This window comes from Apodemus sylvaticus, chromosome 2 (assembly GCF_947179515.1).
Source record: "Apodemus sylvaticus chromosome 2, mApoSyl1.1, whole genome shotgun sequence".
NCBI lineage: Eukaryota > Metazoa > Chordata > Mammalia > Rodentia > Muridae > Apodemus > Apodemus sylvaticus.
The window spans coordinates 154,456,431-154,475,206 of record NC_067473.1 but is presented as its reverse complement, the minus strand read 5'-3'; the positions used below and the strand labels follow the sequence as shown (position 1 = coordinate 154,475,206).

The following is an 18,776-nucleotide window of genomic DNA, read 5'->3' as shown; positions in this document are numbered from 1 at the left end:
CATGATGCCCAAGCTGCTCCACTTCTGTTTCTCCCCCATCTGAGCACCACATGCTCACACATTGCAGTGGCTCCTGCTGCAGGCTGGCCATGCAGCTGGTGAGCCCCTGGGCGACCTCCTCCATCAGTAATGCCTGGCATGGCAACAAACAGGTGTCTGTTGCCCACCTGTGCCAAGCACTGGAGGGGAGGTCTGTGGGGAGGGGAGGTCCGTGGGGAGGGGAGGTCCGTGGGGAGGGGAGGTCCGTGGGGAGGGGAGGTCCGTGGGGAGGGGAGGTCTGTGGGGAGGAGAGGTCTGTGGGGAGGGGAGGTCTGTGGGGAGGAGAGGTCCGTGGGGAGGGGAGGTCCGTGGGGAGGGGAGGTCCGTGGGGGAGGGGAGGTCAGTGGGGAGGGGAGGTCCGTGGGGAGGGGAGGTCAGTGGGGAGGGGAGGTCAGTGGGGAGGGGAGGTCCGTGGGGAGGGGAGGTCAGTGGGGAGGGGAGGTCCGTGGGGAGGGGAGGTCCGTGGGGAGGGGAGGTCTGTGGGTAGCATGGCAGGCCTGCTAGTCTCTGTCCTCATCCCCTGTCAATGTGCTGCCTGGATTTGATCTGATTTTGATGAATCCTAGGCACAAGACAGCTTTGGCCACCAAGCCAGGCATCGAGCTAGGATGAACAAGGCACTGCCATCTGCTCTGCCCCTGACTGATATAAGAACACCACCACCAACAAGGTGTCTCTTTGCCCATTGCCAGGGGAAGTTTAAAGTGGTTTTAATCTTCATTTTCCTAATAGATAAGGATGGTGAACATTTTTTGGGGGGAGGGTGGGGTGGTTGAGACAGGGTTTCTTGGTGTAGCCCTTGCTGTCCTGGTACTCACTCTGTAGACCAGTCTTCCTTCCTTCCTTCCTTCCTTCCTTCCTTCCTTCCTTCCTTCCTTCCTTCCTTCCTTCCTTCCTTCCTTCTTTCTTTCCTTTTTTCTTCCTTCCTTCCTTCCTTCCTTTTCCTTTAGTGTGAGTGCTCTGCTGCATATCCATCCACCTGCCTGAAGGGGGCACCAGATCTCCCTATAGATAGTTTCTTATAGAACCAGAACCACCATCCCAGGATGGCACCACCCACGAGGGGCTGCATCCCTCCACATCAATCACCAATTAAGAAAATGTCCACCAGCTTGCCTACAGCCCAGTATTATGGAATTCTTTCCTTGATTAAGGTTCCCACCTCTCTGATGACTTTAGTTTGTGTCAAGTTGACATAAAACTACTCAGCACAGAGGGGTTTTGAGACAGGGCCTCTCTATATAGCTCTATCTGTCCTAGAACTTGCTATGTAGATTGGGTTGGTCTTTTTTTTTTTTTTTTTTCCTGAGACAGGGTTTCTCTGTGTAGCCCTGGCTGTCCTAAAACTCACTCAGCAGACCAGGTTGGCCTTGAACTCAGAAATCTGCCTGCCTCTGCCTCCCGAGTGCTGGGATTAAAGGCGCGTGTGCCACCACTGCCCAGCTTCAGGTTGGTTTTGAATTAACAGAGCTCTGTCTGCCTCTGCCTCCCAACTGCTGGGATTAAAGGTTTGTGTCATTATGCCCAGTGGCCTTGGAATTTTTACTGGGAGTACATTAAATCTGTAGATTACTTTCTGGTAAGATGGCCAAGTTCATAATTTTAATTCTTCCAATCCACCAGCATAGGAGGTCTTTCCATGACCAGTGTCTTCCTCAGTGTGATGGCTAACCTTGATTGTCAACCTGACATATCTGAGAAGAGGGAGCCTCATTTCTCAGTGGAGGACGTGCCTCCCCCAGACTGACTCCATCTATGAGGCATTCTCTTGATCTGTAATTGACACAGAAGAGCTCAGCCTACTATAGGCACTGAGTGACATCCCTGGCCAGACCGGCTGGGACTGTGTAAGAAAGCCAGAGAAGTGAGTCAGGATCGTGACCAGATTCAGGATCCCTCCCACGGCTCCGCTTCAGTCCTCGCTGCCAGGTTTAAATGCAAATAGAGATCTCCCTTATCTGGAGGCCTTGAATCTAACTTCAGACTTTTCCCATACACACCCTGAGGCTGGGGATACCAAAGGCCACTTGTCAGAAAAGGGTGATCAGGGCTGGAGAGATGGCTCAGTGGTTAAGAGCAACGACTGTTCTTCCAAAGGTCATGAGTTCAAATTCCAGCAACCATATGGTGGCTCACAACCATCCTTAATGAGATCTGAGGCCCTCTTCTTGTGTGTCTGAGGACAGCTACAGTGTATTTACATATAATAAATAAATAAATCTTTAAAAAAAGATATATTTAAAAAAGAAAAAAAAGAAAAGGGTGATCACATTCTCAGCTAGAGACTGCTGTCTTGGGGTGACGACTCTTGCCTTTAATCCTAGCACTTGAGAGGCAGAGGCAGAGGCAGGCAGATCTCTGAGTCTGAGGCCAAACTGGACTACAGAGTGAGTTCCAGGACAGTCATGGCTACACAGAGAAACCCTGTCTTAAAAAAAAAAATAAGGAAAGGAAAGGAAAGGAAAGGAAAAAGGACAGAAGAAAGAGAGAGAAAAAAAGGCTTAGTCCCAGAGAAGATTTCTTTTAGGGTAGGGATGAAAAGACTACCCTAGGGCAATCACATATAAAAGACCATGACAATACTGCCTATTTTAGATAAGCTATGGAACATCTCTGGCCTGATCTCTTAAGCGTTAGCTAAAACCCAGTTGCATGCTAAAAGGGAAAATACAGAGTTCCGTGTGTTGGAATTCTGGATGCATTCCTTGCTGGTCTGCTGGTCCTGTAACAGTATCAGGATGAGGTGTTCAAAGTCAGCCATCAATATTTAAGAAGCTGGAGGCTGCCAGGTGGCGGTGGTGGTGCTCGCCTGTAATCCCAGCACTCTCGGAGGCAGAGGCAGGCGGATTTCTGAGTTCGAGGCCAGCCTGGTCTACAGAGTGAGTTCCAGGATAGCCAGGGCTGCACAGAGAAATCCTGTCTGGAAAAAACAAAACAAAACAAACAAACAAACAAACAAATAAATAAATAAGAAAGAAGAAGAAGCTGGAGGCCAACTGAGAGGTGGTGGTGCTGGATTTTGATCCTAGCACACTCTGGAGGCAGAAGCAGGTAGATCTCTGAGTTCTAGCTTAGGTGGCGCCAAGGATGTAGACTTGCCAGTAGGTGAAGCAGATGAAGATTCACGAGACAAAGATGGTTAAAAACAAAACCAAAGGCAGATCTGGAGTAAGGATTACTGTCGTCATCCAGATTTGAGACAGCAAAATAACCTCCTGCGTGATTTCACAATTGAGGGAATTCCTAGGTTGACAGCCCTAGAAGCAGATGCTGTAACGGGTCACTGTCGGGGGCAATTCAAATCAGCTAAAGCTGAATCCTTCTGCACGAGCATTCCCCAGAACCTCATGATGCTTTGAGCCTGGGATGCTTGGAGCCAGCGGATAGCAGCTGCGATGAGTAAAGGCTTTCACCCGAGTCTCCCTCTGCTCCTTCACAACAGCAACGGACTTGTAGCAGGCTCTCAACCATGGGAAGGATAACGACTCTGAGATTCTAGGACAGACTTAGAAGAGCTGAAACCAATTGACTGATACCTAAAACGGATGTCCTGTTGTTCCTCCAGTGTACCTTTCAGGGCTGTTCCACCCAACTTTGTTTTTCAAAAATATGTGCTCCGTGGGGCTGGACAGATGGCTTAGCTGTTGAGAGCACTGGCTGCTCTTCCAGAGGACCCAGGTTCAATTCCCAGCACCCACATGGCAGCTCACAGCTGTCTGGAACTCCAGTTCCAGGGGACCCAACACCCTTACATAGACATACATGCAGGTACAACATCAACACATGTAAAATAAAAAAAGTTTTAAAAGATCTTATTTATTATTATATGTAAGTACACTGTAGCTGTCTTCAGACACACCAGAAGAGGGCATCAGATCTCATTACGGATGATTGTCAGCCATGTGGTTGCTGGGATTTGAACTCAGAACCTTCGGGAGAGCAGTCAGTACTCTTAACTGCTGAGCCATCTAACCAGCCCCAAATAAACAATTTTTAAATCAACTCCTTAAAAAGTAGTGCTTCACATTATTGTGTGTAGATGCCTTGTCAGGGTTTCAGATGTATGTTAGCCAGAAATAGTGAACAGCCTGAGAAGGCTTTTGAAACTGATGCGAGCTGGAGAGATGGCTACAGTGTAATTACATATAATAAATAAATCTTAAAAAAAAAAGAAATGGATGCATTTGGTATCATTTGGCCTTTAGGCTCTTACATGTCTTAGCATAGGAAAGAAGGGGAGCTGCACACTGTGGCTTGAGAATCTACATTTTATACCAGATTTGTATCTTCACTATCACAAGCCAGATGAGTGAAAAAATGTTAGTACATCATTGTGTTTTTTAATTTTTCCTATTTTGATTTCAGCTTGTATCCTGGCTTGAAAAAAAAATTCAATTCAGCTTAATTTATATTCATAATTGTGGGGACTTTTTCTCAATGTCTACATTTTTTCTAATAAACTGTTGGAAGACTCCTTAGGGGAAAACTTTAAAGGCGTCTAACAGAACTCGAAGATAGGCATCTTTGTCTCATCATGACCAGATACTCCAGAGAATCCATTATTTGGACTCCTGTTTTCAAAACTTTGAGGCTAGAGTCCCTCACCCTGGTTGTTGTGGGGCCTGTGGTGAGGCAGCGAGTCATGTGGGAGTGTGGGTTGAGGAATGACTCACTTCGTGGCTGGGCAGCAAAAGGGTCAGATTCTCAGCATCAAGGCCACACCCTAGAAGCCTGACTTTCATCAAGCCACTTCCAGAAGTCCCACCAATTCCTGATAGTTTCACAGCTGAAATTTAAGCCTTACACTCACCAGCCTTGGGAGATCTATAGAGCTTAAGTTTGGACTAACACTGCAGTGGAAAAAAAAAAAAGTAAAAAAAAAAAAATTAGGCCAGGCATGGTGGTACCCATGCTGGGAAACATTAGGACTATAAGTGTGAAGCCAGCCTGGACTATATAGTAAGACCAGATATAAATAAAAACAAACATGAACAAGTTAGTGTATAAAATGGAAGGACTGGAGAGATGGCTAAGCTCTTAAGAGCACTGACTGCACAGTCACAAGGACTGGAGTTTAGGTCACAGCATCCTTTGACCAAGCCGGGCATCCCCAGAACAAGCCTGAAACTCTGCCTTTGAGGAGGAAGGCAGAGTTAAGAGGAACCCTATGCACGTTGTTTTCCAGCCAAGATGAGAAAACCAGAACCCCAGGTTTAGGGAGAAACCCTGCCTCAAAGGAACAGGCAGAAGACACCCAACCACCTTGCCTGGCCTCTCATATACATATGCACACATGCTGGAGGGCACACATGTCAGTAAATAAATGTAGACGTATCCAGCCCTGATTAGTAGTGACCGTCAACTGACTGGATCTAGGATACAAGTTTCTTGGGATGTGTCTTAATTGATTCTCTAGTCCATGGACCATCACAACCAAAGCATCTTATACAAAAAAATGGCTCATGGTGGAGTAGGAAGCCTGGCAGCTGGAGCAGGAACCTGAGGACTCCCTGGAAGCACGGAGCAGCGAGAGCAGACAGACATGCTCAGGGTTTCTGAAACCTCGAAGCCCACCCCCCAGAGAGGTACTTCATCAAGGCCACGCCTCCTATACCTTCCCACACAGTGCCACCAACTGGGGACCAAATGATCAAGATGATGAAGGGCATTTCACTCAAACTACTACTGCATGCCTATGAAAGATAATATGGAATAAGTTAGCCTCTGGGTGCATCCGTGAGAGACTCTAGATGAAGGTTAAAGGATGGACCAGGGTCCTGGACTAAAGAAAAAGAACTTATTTCTGTTTCCTGACTGCAGACAGTCTACCTGTGGGCCACCCAAGCTCCCGCCATGGTGGCGTCCCTGCTGATGCTGTACCTTTGAATGGGCCAAAGGAAGGCAGGAAACAAGGAAAGAAGGGAGGGAGAGAGGGAGGGAAGGAAGGAAGGAAGGAAGGAAGGAAGGAAGGAAGGAAGGAAGGAAGGAAGGAAGGAATCTTGATATTTCTTCTTGTGACAATAGAGACCAGGTGCAGATGCCGTGGAAGGCTCAGCCTTAATTGTTTAATGTCAAAATTTTAAACATTAAATAACAAAGTAGACCAAGATATACAACACCTGAAAAATTCCATAGGAAAATTTAAAAAACAAATAGATTCTCAGGCCAGGTGATGGCGGTGCACACCTTTAACCCCAGCACTGAGGAAGCAGAGGGAGAGGCAGGTGGATCTCTGTGAATTCTAGGCCAGCCTGGGCTACAGAGTGAGTTCCAGAACAGCCAGGCTATACAGAGAAACCCTGTCTTTCTAAACCGAAAGAAAAAAGGAAGGAAAGAAAGAAAGAAAGAAAGAAAGAAAGAAAGAAAGAAAGAAAGAAAGAAAGAAAGAAAGAAAGAAAGAAAGAAAGAAAGAAACAAAGAAAGAAAGAAACAAAGAAACAAAGAAACAAAGAAACAAAGAAACAAAGAAAAAGATGGTTTAACAAAATTGTCCAGGACTACATTTGTTACTTTTAAAAGGAGGTCTTGGTGTTGTATTAGGTGGAAAATGTTTTTATGCCAATGATTCAGGAGTTATATGGGAAACTGTAGACACCTGTTTAGAAAGGCACTGAGGCTTCTAATTCACACCAGTGTTTCTTTTCCTGGTCCCCCTGGCTCACCACCCTTTTTACGTGCCAAAGTTGGACCCATCCCTTTCCTTCTTCTCAGAGTCATGATTGGTCCCTTTATCTTCAATTGACTAATAACTTAAAAATAAAATCAGTCCTTTTAAAATTATAGCTCTACGGGCTCGCAATAGCCTGTACCTCAACATGAATCAACAATTCCGTTCATAGAATGAGGAGTCAGTGGGGAATATGATGGCCAGAGAAACTCCAATTTGTGCTAGGTCTCCAACTTAATATTTAATGACTGTTTGCGCTAGACTCCAATTTCTGGAACATGACTTCCTAGAAAACAACCCTGATCTAGTGATGCCCCGCACCCCAAAATGTGCAGCCATGACCATCTGCCCTGCTATAAGGCAACGACTAACCACCATTTGTCTTTTGACTTCTGTAATTTGCTTCTGCGGACAGCTAAGGGTTATTTGGGGTCACCTTGACGACTTGACTTGGCAGAACAGACCAGCTTTGTGCTTGCTCACACAGGTACTGAAGGTTGGTTTACAGCTTTAAAAACCCTTCCATCCCCATAGCATTCCTGCACGACACACCTGAGACTTGGCATTAAGTCTGTCACCCTGCTGGCAGCAAACAATGAATCCTTTAATTAAAATTGGATTGAGAGTCTGTGATCTTTATCCCTGAGGTCTCGAACTCCATAAAGGTTAAGAGCACTGACTGCTCTTCCAGAGGACTCAGGTTTGATTCTCTGAATGCACATGGGGGCCCACACGATCTGTATTCCAGTTTCAGGGGACCCAACATTCTCTTCTGGCGTCCATGGGCACCAAGCACGCACGAGGTATACAGACATACATGTAGGCAGAACATCCATACCGATAAACTAAAATAAATAAATCTCAAAAGAAAACTTATGAAACCTTTATTTAAAAAAGTGGGGTGAGGTTAGAGCACATTCAACTCCTGGTTCCACAGAAGAGAATACAGACTATGAAAATGAAGAACCGGTGGGAAGATTCAGACCCAACCATGAAGGCTGGAATCTGATCCTAGCAGTCATGTAAAAAGCCAGGTGTGCTGGTGTTTGACTGTAATCCCAGGGCTGGGGAGGTAGAGATAGATGGATTCCTGGGGTTCCCTGGCTGGTCAGGGTAGGCTAATTAGTGAGGCCAAGGTCCCAGGGAAAGATCCTGCCTCAAAAACCAAGGCGAGAAATGATACCCTAAGTTGATGTAACTTCACATACACACAAACAATAGCAAAGCAGGCTTGGCGGCTCCTGTCCAAAATCCCTGCAATGGGGAGGCTGGGGCAGGAGGATCTTTCAGTTGAAGGCCAGCCTGGGCTATTCAATGATGATTATTGGGCCAGAAAGACTACCAAGACCCTGTCCCCCAAAATAAAGCAATAGCAAAAGGTAGCCAGCCCCAGCACCATGGCAGTGTATAAGAATGAATCTAAGAAGTCAATGTGATAAACAGTTGGAAATAAGATATGAGGCTATATATATATATATATCCTTGAAATCCCAGCACAGGGGAGGTCAATGCAGGAGAACCATCAAGTTCAAGGATAACCTAGCTACATAAAGAGACTAGATGGTTCTGGTGGCGCAGGCCAGTAGGATTTGCTGAAGGAGGCAGAGGCAGGAGGATCTGGAGTTTAGGGCTAGCCTGGACTACACATTTTGCCCGGCAGTGGTGGCACATGCCTTTAATCTCAGCACTTGGGAGGCAGAGGCAGGCAGATTTCTGAGTTCCAGGCCAGCCTGGTCTACAGAGTGAGTTCCAGGACAACCAAGGCTACATGGAGAAACCCTGTCTCAAAAAAACCAAATCCCCAAAACAAAACAAACAAACAAAAAACCCCTGTCTTAAAAACAAACAAAAAAACAAAAAACAAACAAAAAAATAAAAATAAAGAGATTATCTAAAAGGACCATCCAGGCCTGGTCGCCCACTCCTTTATTCCCAGCATTCTGGAGGCAGAGGCAGGTGGATCTATGGCAATAAACAGCTTTAGCAAGCCCTGTAGGCTGACTCTCTCTGTGTGTCTGTCTTTGTCTCTCTGTCTCTGTCTCTCTCTCTGTGTGTATTTCTTTCCTGTGGGCATAATGGGAATGTCTTCATGTAACTGTGGAGAAAGACCAGAGAATCTTTGAAGCCTCTTCTTTTCAGGGTGACATAGGCGAGACAGGGGCAGACAGTGCAGCCTCCTCTCCATTGCCAAGGTGCCACATCTAGTCAAGACCATTTGGAAATGGCTGACCAGGACCCCTAAGTGTGTCTGGAGCCAGGCATACTGTATGTGCTGCCTCTTAGTGGCATGGGAAACACATCATGAGAATTCTTGTCCCGGTTTACAGAAAAATACAGGGACGAGCAACAGGGCTGTAAGGAACGGACTCTACCTCTAGGTGGAGACTGGAGACAGTCTCTTGCCTCTGCTTGTCCGTCCAGAGAGGCCAACTCTGGGACGTGGCTCAAGGACCCCTCCTAGGAAGGATGGTTTCCCTCTTGTTGAACTCTTCTCTCATATATTAGATCCAGACAGCGGCTTCACCTCCCTTCTCTCCACCCAGCACCCCTCCGCCAACCCCCCAGATCCACTCCTCCTCGGTTTTCTTTCAGGAGGAAGGCGGGTTCTCGAGATAATACACTTTTCAGTCGTGCAGTAGTGACACAGGCCTTTAATCCCAGCACTCAGGAGGCTGAGGCAGGCAGGTCTCTGAGTCTGAGGCCAACCTTGTCTACACAGTGAGCTCCAGAACAGCCAGGGGCCTGTTACAGAGAAACCCTTGGAGGGGTGGGGGGAACACACATACACACACACACACATACACACACACAAGTAAAATGCTTTCCATTTCCAGAACCCCTGCCCCAATCCACCCAGAACAATCCCTACCAACCCTTGAGGTTTTGCTGGGTCAGCTTACTTTTCTGACGCCTGTCTCAGGAGGAAAATTATTTTTCTTCCTTCTTTTTGTTCAGACCTTGGCTGAGCCTAAGTATGCCTTTAACTCCTTCAACTCAGTGCTTCAGCCAGTGACTTCTAAAGCTTTCCTCCTGGTTGTGTGGCTATCGGCCACCAGGAGGCTAACCTGTGCTACCCTGTCTCAAGCAGCATTGCTTTCCCTCTTCACATGGCTTCCATTTTCCTGCTGGCGTCTGTAGCTTCAGGATTTAGTCTGTCTACCCTAATCTGTTTGTTCTTAACTCTAATAAATTAGGCATGTTTGTAACCATCCCGAAATTCTTTTATTATTTAAGAGCGGCTGGGCTTTGGTGACCCACACCTTTAATCCCAGGGTGAATGGTTGAATTCAAGGTTAGCCTTGTCTACAGAGTGAGTTCAAGGATGGTCAGGGTTACACAGAGAAACCCTGTTTGGAGATGGATGGCTGAGGGAACACTGCCAAGAGGGGACCTGCTTCCCCAGGTTATCTGGCAGTTTTGCTGCCTTCTAATTAACCAGAAGGTCTAGAATCAATGCCATATTACAGATAGTTACGACTAGAGCATGGGGAGCCTTGTAAAACTGGCCAGTTTTCTTTAATGAATAGCAAAGGAATGAAAGATAACCAAGTGGAAGCAACTTGTTTGTACCCTAAGCTTTAAAAAAAAAAAAAAGCAAAACCAGGTGGGGGCAGCATGCCAACCAATAGTCCCAGCATTTGGAGATTATCCTCAGCTATAGTGAGTAGGCCAGCTCTGGCTACATGTGAATCTGTATAAATAACGAACTGAAACATTCTGGGATTCTGCTCAGTGGTAGAGTGTTTGCCTGAGTGTGCATTAAAACTCTGTTTCATATCCACTATGCAGCAATAAGTAAATTTCGACATCTTAAGGCACTAGACTAGAGCGACATTCGTTCAAGGTTGCTTAGGGGAAGAGGACTGAAATATTTCTAAGCTAAAGGGAGGTATTTGGTACCTACAGCACACAGGCCATTCTGACCAAATCCTTCCTGAAGACATCACCAGAATATATAAGTTCTAGCAAGGTGGTGTTGGGGGGGGGGGGAGAACTACAGCCAAAGAAATGCCAATGATCACTGCCCACATTTAACTGTACAAAGAGTTCCTTGAACGCGAGATCCAAGCCGGGCGGTGGGGGCACACGCCTGTAATCCCAGCACTTGGGAGGCAGGCGGATTTCTGAGTTCAAGGCCAGTCTACAGAGTGAGTTCCAGGACAGCCAGAGCTACAGAGGAAAACAAAACAAAAAAAGGAAGTGAGATCCCGGAGAGACCAACCCCCCAAAGCCGTTCTCTGAGGCTCACAGGCACACCAGTGTGCAGGCAGGATACATACACACAGCTCCAAGGGCAACTTTTATCTGCTCATACATAGTAGGCTAGGTTACATATCTGGAGACAACATACAATTGCAAGAGAACCTTGAAACTGAAGGCTTTCTCTTCCTCTCAGGACAGGAAGGTCATGCTGCCTGTGCTTACGATCCAATTCTAATAAAACCCTTCAAAAGTGCCTGTTACAGGGCTACACAGATGGAAATCAGAGGACAAGCTTAGGTAGCTAAGGATTGAAACATTCAATTTCTCAGCTTCCTTTCTAGTGAACCACCTAGAACATCCTTTATAACATGAGCAACAATGGTCATAACTAAGTAAAATGTACACAAAAGTTCATTGGCCTAGTTCTTTTTTTTTCTAAAAAAGATCTAAAACATCACAAGTTAAGGGGGTTGAGGTGGTAGTGGTGCAAACCTTTGATCCCAGTACTTGGGAGGAAGAGGGAGGTAGATCTCTTGTGAATTCCAGGCCAACTAGAACTGGAGATACTATCTCACAAGGAAACAACGAAAATGGTATGAGTAGTGCTAATGGACTGCAGCTCAGCTGGAAAGCAGTGGTCAACACCTTCACACTCCTGAAAGGGGCCGATGAGGTTAATAGCCCGCCAGGAACTGCCTGACTCAGCAGACCTCAGATCAAGCAGAACTCAGAACTATTTTCTTTTTTAAAAGAGACAGACTCTACAAAGCCCTGGCTGTCCTGAAATGTGCTATAATAAAACCAGAGATCCACCTGTCTCTGCCTTCCAACTGCCAGGACTAGTGTGCACCACCACACCCAGTGATGTATCTTTAATTGCATTTATGTGTTTTGGGCATGTCAAGGTGCTCATGTGCAAGTCAAGAGGACAACTTGTTTCTAACATGTGGGTCTCTACCAGGCCTGGTGGCGGGCTTCTTGACCTATAAAGCCATCTCATCACACCTGTAGTCTAAGGTGTAACAGTAAGAGAGTCATACATTCCTCCTTTAGTTATGTACAACTTTGCACTTCTACAGGATCTTTACAGTAGTCCCTAACAGCAATCCCAATAATTAAGATACAGGTGAGGCGGGCAGTGGTGGTACGTGCCTTTAATCGCAGCACTTGGGAGGCAGAGGCAGGTAGATTTCTGAGTTCGGGCCAACCTGGTCTACAGAGTGAGTTCTAGGCTAGCTACAGAGAGAAACCGTCTTGAAAACCAAATAAAAAAAGAAAAAGAAAAAAAGAAAAAAGCACAGGTCATTCTTTTAAATAGCAAGCCTAAGGCTAATGTAGCACATGGAAACTCTGACCCAGTGGGCAAAGCAGCCTACCAAGTCTGATAAAGAGAGGCTGGCAAAGTCAAAGAAACAACTCCAGCAACCTTCCCAGGATCAAAGGGTCTGAAGCCAAGCTGTGGCCTGTGTATCTTTTCCACCTGGCTGTTCACCTGGCAAGCTTTGAAATGTCCTTAAGCGTTAGCTGCTCTAACAAACTGACTCTACTACAGTACAAGGGCATGAGATTACAACAGAGCTGCTGGGTTGGGAGCCTAGGCTACAACCCTGGGCTCATAACCTCTGAAGCGGTGCCCTGAAGAGGGCTGAGCTGCTAACCTCTATGTAGCTGTAGCCGGCCTTAGCTACAGACTCATTTGATCCCAAGGAAACCCCCTGCATGCCTAGTGAGTCCTCAGGGCTTTCTCCCCTAACTCCTTTCCTGACACTTTCAGGAAGTTAAAGCAAACTATTATGCTCTGGTCATCTTCCTGGTGAGATGTTGCAAGATCAGATTACTTGCAATTTAGGAATATATCAACCACTTGTTTTCTTTAATGCCCCAGCATGAGCAAATAAACCCAAGACAAACAATTTCCCAGATCTTGCTAACAAGCCTTCAGTGCCAAAACAGAGGCAAGACCAGGAGAGTTAAGAGACCAAACATAAGCAGGGTTGGTAGCACATATCAAGGAACACAAAAAATGTAAAACAAGAGGCCAGCTGGATAACTCTGGATGGGCAAAGCGGTGGACCTGACAACCTGAGTTTGATCCCATAGGTGGAAATATACTGACCAAACTCTGGATATCACTAGTGTGCACATCCACATGTAAAAACAATTCCTCTCAGCCTGGTGCACACCTTTAATCCCAGCACTTGGGAGGCAGAGACAGGCAGCCTGGTCTATAGAGTAAATTCCAGGACAGCCAGGGCTACACAGAGAAATCCTGTCTCGAAAAAATTCCCATCTTCAACGGCTCATTCTAGTCTATTGTGTGTATTTATTACTACACATAAGTCAAGATAACAAAAATGCCTTTATTACAAATTTCTGCAAACTAGAAAATGCAAACGCATCTATTCTAGCCACCGTCAACCAAACCGCTCCAAATTCTATGGGTATTATTCTCAGCCCCAGCCTTGAGGCTTCTAAAATTCCCAGAACACTTTTGACTCGTTCTTTGGGTAAATTTAAGTCATTCACACCATTCCCATCACACATCTTATATACAACTTAAGGGTTAACAAGTTAGAAGACTCCCCAGCATGAGGAAAAGTTTAATCTTAAAAAAAAAAAAAACAACAAAAAACAGCTTTTACATCTGCTGTGTGGCATCATTAACAGTAAGGAGAGTGGACAATTTAAACTGTCCTAATTCTTCTTCCCGATTTTAGCATTCTCGGAAGGATCCCATCTCTGATAATGGCAGAAAGTGCAGAGACATCTGAATGGCTCACCGGGCTGTTGAAATTGAAAGAAATAACAAAATAGATTAATCAGGATATTGTAACCCAAAGAAACATAAATCTCTATTGTTTTAAGTACTGCCTCAATAACCAGAATTCCTGGGGACCGGGGAAGAAAGATAACTCTCCACATACACACTCCTTATCTAAATCAAATGAAATAGACACCCAACCCTCCCATGCATTAAGAGTGTTTATTGTGCTGGAGAGATGGCTACAGTGTACTCAAATATAATCTTTTTTGAAAGAGTATTTACCTCATATCCTGCAAGCCTTCTCTCTCTCTGCTCAATCTTCAAGAGAAAAACAGAAACAAAATTATTCAAAACTATCAAGACAAAGTTAAAACACCTACCATGTGAGATGTCATTGCTCAGCCCTGTGCAAAGGCAGGAAGACCACCCTAGTTTAAGGCTAGCCTGGTCTACAAAGAGCAGCGATCTGAGATCTCTGATCTAGTCTTAACCCTGTAGGTTGCTCAAAAGCCTACAATCCCAGCACTGGAGAAGAGGCTTGAGTATGGATTGAATTGGAGAGTCAGTTTGGACTATGGGGGAGGGAGTCTTAAGTCTCAAAACATTTTAATAGGGCTGGAGAGATGGCTCAGTGGTTAAGAGCACGAACTGCTCTTCCAAAGGTCCTGAGTTCAAATCCCAGCAACCACATGGTGGCTCACAACCATCTGTAATGAGATCTGACACCCTCTTCTGGGTTGAAGACAGCTAGTGTACTTACACATAATAAATAAATCCTTAAAAAATTAATAAGTGTTATGCTTATCTTTTACAGCTGCTGATGCTTATCACTGCTTATTTATATATTGCTCCGGCCAGCCTGTGACTGCAAAGGATAGCCTTGGAACTTGATTCTCTTGAGCTGGGAATTACAAGCAGTCACTACCCTTGACTATATTCCCCTGTTGATATAACTTAGGTGTCATTCCTGAGAGTTGTTCTCAGATCTAACAGCGTGGTCCACAAACTCACCCGGACAAGTCTTCTCATCTTTGCTAGAGGATCGTTTAGCACTGACGACAAGGTGCGAACCCTTTTCTGGGGAAAGGCGCTTTGAACTTCCCTCCTGATCTGTTCACTTCTGTTCTCCACAGGCAGCCTGGCAACTCGGTGACGTAGCGCGAGATGCCGTGCTGAGCGCTTGGCCTTGGGTTTTAGGCTTAGCTTTTTCATGACCTTTACTAGTGTTTCTGGTTCTAAGACTTCTGAAACAGAAGACAGTGAGGTATGTACCATTTTGCTAGGCAATACCCCAGAGAAACAAGGAAATATGTACAGATATCCCCTCTTCAACAGAGGGGCCAACAAGAAGCAAATCATGCCAGGCAATGGTGATGCACACCTTTAATCCCAGCACTTGGGAGGCAGTGGCAGGCCAATTTCTGAGTTCGAGGCTAGCCTGGCCTACAGAGTGAGTTCCAGGACAGCCAGGGCTACACAAAAAACCATCTCTAAAAGCAAACAAAAACCACAAAAATGCATAGGACATGGTCATAAACCTTAGTGTTTGTGTAGCGATGTTCTGAGCTTCTTCACCATGGCTGTTCTGTGTGGGAAGAGGCTAGCAGCCTAACACCCTCTAAATCTAGTTCAGAGGTTGAGATCTGCATATTCTCCCTCTCCCTTCCTTGCACCCTCCCCTATATCCCAGAAACGTTGAGGCCAACTGTGGTGCCGGGAATGTGGCTCAAACAGAAGGATTCCCCAAATGGTGCCTCCTGTGTTCAGCTTCATTTCTGGAGAACTCCTAAAACTGGCTGTTCATTTTTCCACCTAAATCTAACTGACCAGCTCAAATGCTTCTGGACATCTATGTAAAACACAGGGTATGCTGGGAAACCAGCCTCGCTCTTCCCATTTGAATGGTCCACACCCAGTAGATGTGTCTGGTCTTTGCGCTGATTCAAGGCATTTGTTTTCCTATCAGATGGGAGGGGAGGGCTCCTCCCAAGCCACACCCTAGGTGGGGTGCCAAGAGGTAGCAAACCTTAAGGCTCTCCCGCGAAGAGACTCAACTGCAGCTGGGGGTGGGGCTGAGGGGTGGGGTCAAATAGCACACGGCTAGGCTAAGCCTATCCCAGGAGCCCCATTGAATAACCATTTACCTAAAGGAAACTTCAGCTGGAAAAATCGCACCCAGAAAGTGGGTGAGACTAAAGAAAAACCCAGGTTCAAGTGAAGCTTAAAAGCTTCCCGTGTAGTACAAGGAGGTGCACACTGCCTTTAATCCCAGCACTCAGAGATTATCGAGAGCCTATCTCCCAAAGCAGCCTGTTTTACAGAGTTCCAGGACCACCAGGGCTACACAGAGAAACCCTGTGTCGAGAAACAAACGCTCCTGTCTTTAAAATAAAGCTACAGCAGGGCCATGGCGCTGCACACTTTTAATCCTAAAGCTTTGGAGGCAGAGGCAGGAGGATAGAGATTGAGTCCAGGCTGAGCTATATAGAACGGAGACCCTGTCTCAAAAGATTTCTGTAGTAAAACACACACATACGCACAAAACAAAACACCACTCAAGCCTTTATCCTTTAATTCTAGTCCAGGCACAGCTACCTCAAACACCAAATTATTTATTTAAAAACAAAAATAAGGGCCGGGCGGTGGTGGTGGCGCACGCCTGTAATCCCAGCACTTGGGAGGCAGAGGCAGGTGGATTTCTGAGTTCGAGGCCAGCCTGGTCTACAGAGTGAGTTCCAGGACAGCCAGGGGTATAGGGAGAAACCCCATCTGGGGAAAAAAATTAATAATAAAAGTACTGCAAAGACCAATTGCTGATGAGGAAATAAATGTTACCCCACCATACATCCAAGTACGTCCCAGAACGTGGGCGTAAATCTCAACAATTCTGCAACTGAGTCGCCACAGTCTTCTTTGGTTTTTATTCCTTGCTATATGAAGCAATATTATTTTCTCCCCCGGAAGGGAAGAAAATAAAACTGCTTCACCACGGGCTTGGGTTTGCCTCCCGGTACTCACAGCAGGGTCTCCTGGAGCTCACAACGACTGCCAGTTTGCCCTCGAAAAGATGGCCTGAAACTCCTGATCCTCCACTTAGCCAGTGCTGGGCTCAGTGATCCCAGCCGCGTGCGAGTCGAACAAGAGAAGAGAGGGCCGCCTGGCTTCCCAAAACCCCGGACTGAAAGAAAGGCCGAAGGACCGCCTACCTGCTTGATCGGATGAGTCTTCTTCATTTTTCGTCTGAAGAGTTTCTGGGTCCTCAATTGGGTAGACATACTCTGATGATTCATCCATGGCGATGCGCAGAGGCCTCGAAAACTAACTCGGAACAAAACTGCGGCTGCTTAGTCTTGGAAAAGAACTAAAACCAAGCCCCAGCTAGCAGAGGTGAAGTGAGCTCGCAAATGAGTTCTGCTTTACTTTTATACTGTGAAAGCCAACCCTCGGGCTACTTTGATGCTAATGAAGCAGAGATTACAGGTTCCACCTGAGTTAAAGGCCAGACTTTTTTTTTTTTTTTTAACAGTAGGATTACTAGCTACTAGCTGGCTAAGAGAGGTGGTTCCCACCTTTAATCCAGGTTCCTGGGAGGCTGTGGCAGGTGGATCTCTGAGTTCTAAATCAGTCCTAGTCCACACCACAAGTAGCCCCAGTAAAAAATAAACAAACAAACAACTGCAGATTTTATTTAAAGTCACTCTTGGTTTCCTGAAATATCAAGGATTTTATTTTGTCTTGTTTATTACATCTTGGAGATGGCCAGTGGCCTGCGAACTGGGTTTAAATGTTCTATAATAGACAGGCAGTTCTCCTCCAGCTGCCAGTTAATTACTAATTAAGTTAACTAGACCCATTTCCTTTGCCTGATTCATCTTAAATCTTTGAAAACTATTTCACTTTAAATGCTACTAAATAAAGATGTATTTGTTACACATACTTAAATAGATGGATATTTTATGGTGTGTGTGTGTGTGTGTGTGTGTGTGTATGCATGAAATATAAGGATATATAATTGTGGATCATCTCATAGACAACACACGCATCTAATTCTTTGAGAGTTTATGTAGTCTTGGCTGTTCAGAAACTTGATATGCAGCCCAGGTTGGCCTCAACCTAGAGAGTTCTTCCTGTCTCTGCTTGCAAGGTTCTAGGGTTATAAAGTTTACAACACCAATGTACAACTTTTTTAAAAAAGAGACAATACCCCTGCCCCATCTCTCAGTAGGTGGCCTGGATTTTTTTTTTTGTTTGTTTGTTTGTTTGTCTTGTTTTTCCAGACTGGGCAGCCTTGGCTACCCAGGAACTCACTGTGTAGACCAGGCCAGCCTCCAACTCAAATATCCGCCTGCCTCAACCTCTGCACTTTGGAACTTTGAATCCTAAATCAGTGTACACCTGTGCTGGCATGTCAGGCGTGGTGATACACCTGGTAGAAGCATTTCTTTTCTTTTCTTTCTTTTTTTTTTTTTTTTTTTTTTTTGTTTGTTTGTCTGAGACAGGGTTTCTCCTTATAGCCCTGGCTGTCCGGGAACTCACTCTGTAGACCAGGCTGGCCTTGAACTCAGAAATCCACCTGCCTGTGCCTCCCAAGTGCTGGGATTAAAGCGTGCGCCACCACCGCCCAACAAGAAGCATTTCTGAGCATCTAAAATTAACTTTGATTGGGCTCGCTGGCTCACACCATAATCACAGCCTCCCGGAGGCTGAGGCAAGGGGATCTCTGATTCTAGGTCAGCCAGGGCTATTGTGTGTGACTTTTGTCTAGGGAGAGAAAGAAATTAATAAATAATAAATGTAACTTTATAAATTGCTATCTCCTCACTCCAACAATTCTCGGATTGACCTGTGATGGAGCATAGCAGCATGGGCCACTGTCTGCAGAAAGGAAAAATGAAGACCAAAGTTCCCATTTTTGTTTTGTTTTAGACAAAGTCTCTTACTATGTCACTTTAGGCAGCCTGAAATTCAACAGCCTGGTTTTGAAGTTGTAGAAATCCTCCTGCCTCTTCCACCCACTGGACTGGGATCCTAAGAGGGCAGCATTATGGGATGCTAGCCATTTTTTTTTTTAAACTTTATTCTTGTGTATTTCAGACTTCTGTT

At 45.7% G+C, this 18,776-nt stretch overlaps 1 protein-coding gene and 1 non-coding gene across 2 annotated transcripts; both read right to left on the bottom strand.

Annotated features, from left to right (window-relative positions):
- Nucleotides 1-592: 592 nt before the first annotated feature.
- LOC127679527 (small nucleolar RNA SNORA48) lies at nt 593-736 on the bottom strand. Its single transcript, XR_007976828.1, has one exon. It is a non-coding gene; the product is annotated as a small nucleolar RNA SNORA48 (small nucleolar RNA).
- A 12,867-nt stretch (nt 737-13,603) lies between these two features.
- On the bottom strand, nt 13,604-16,967 carry Dppa3 (developmental pluripotency associated 3). Its single transcript, XM_052172664.1, has 4 exons — nt 16,880-16,967; nt 14,685-14,917; nt 13,956-13,991; nt 13,604-13,693 (listed from the first exon to the last, which is right to left on the bottom strand). Exons 1-4 carry the CDS (start codon nt 16,965-16,967, stop codon nt 13,604-13,606), a joined length of 447 nt encoding a protein of 148 aa, XP_052028624.1.
- Nucleotides 16,968-18,776: the final 1,809 nt, after the last annotated feature.

Excerpts from the sequence above, each read along its gene's own strand:
- Dppa3 (XM_052172664.1), bottom strand. The coding sequence starts at position 16,967 with ATGGATGAATCATCAGAGTATGTCTACCCAATTGAGGACCCAGAAACT. Across the intron at positions 14,918-16,879 it reads AGACTCATCCGATCAAGCAG|AAGTCTTAGAACCAGAAACA; the intron begins GTAGGCGGTCCT and ends CTTCTGTTTCAG. Across the intron at positions 13,694-13,955 it reads GAAGGCTTGCAGGATATGAG|CCCGGTGAGCCATTCAGATG; the intron begins GTAAATACTCTT and ends CAATTTCAACAG.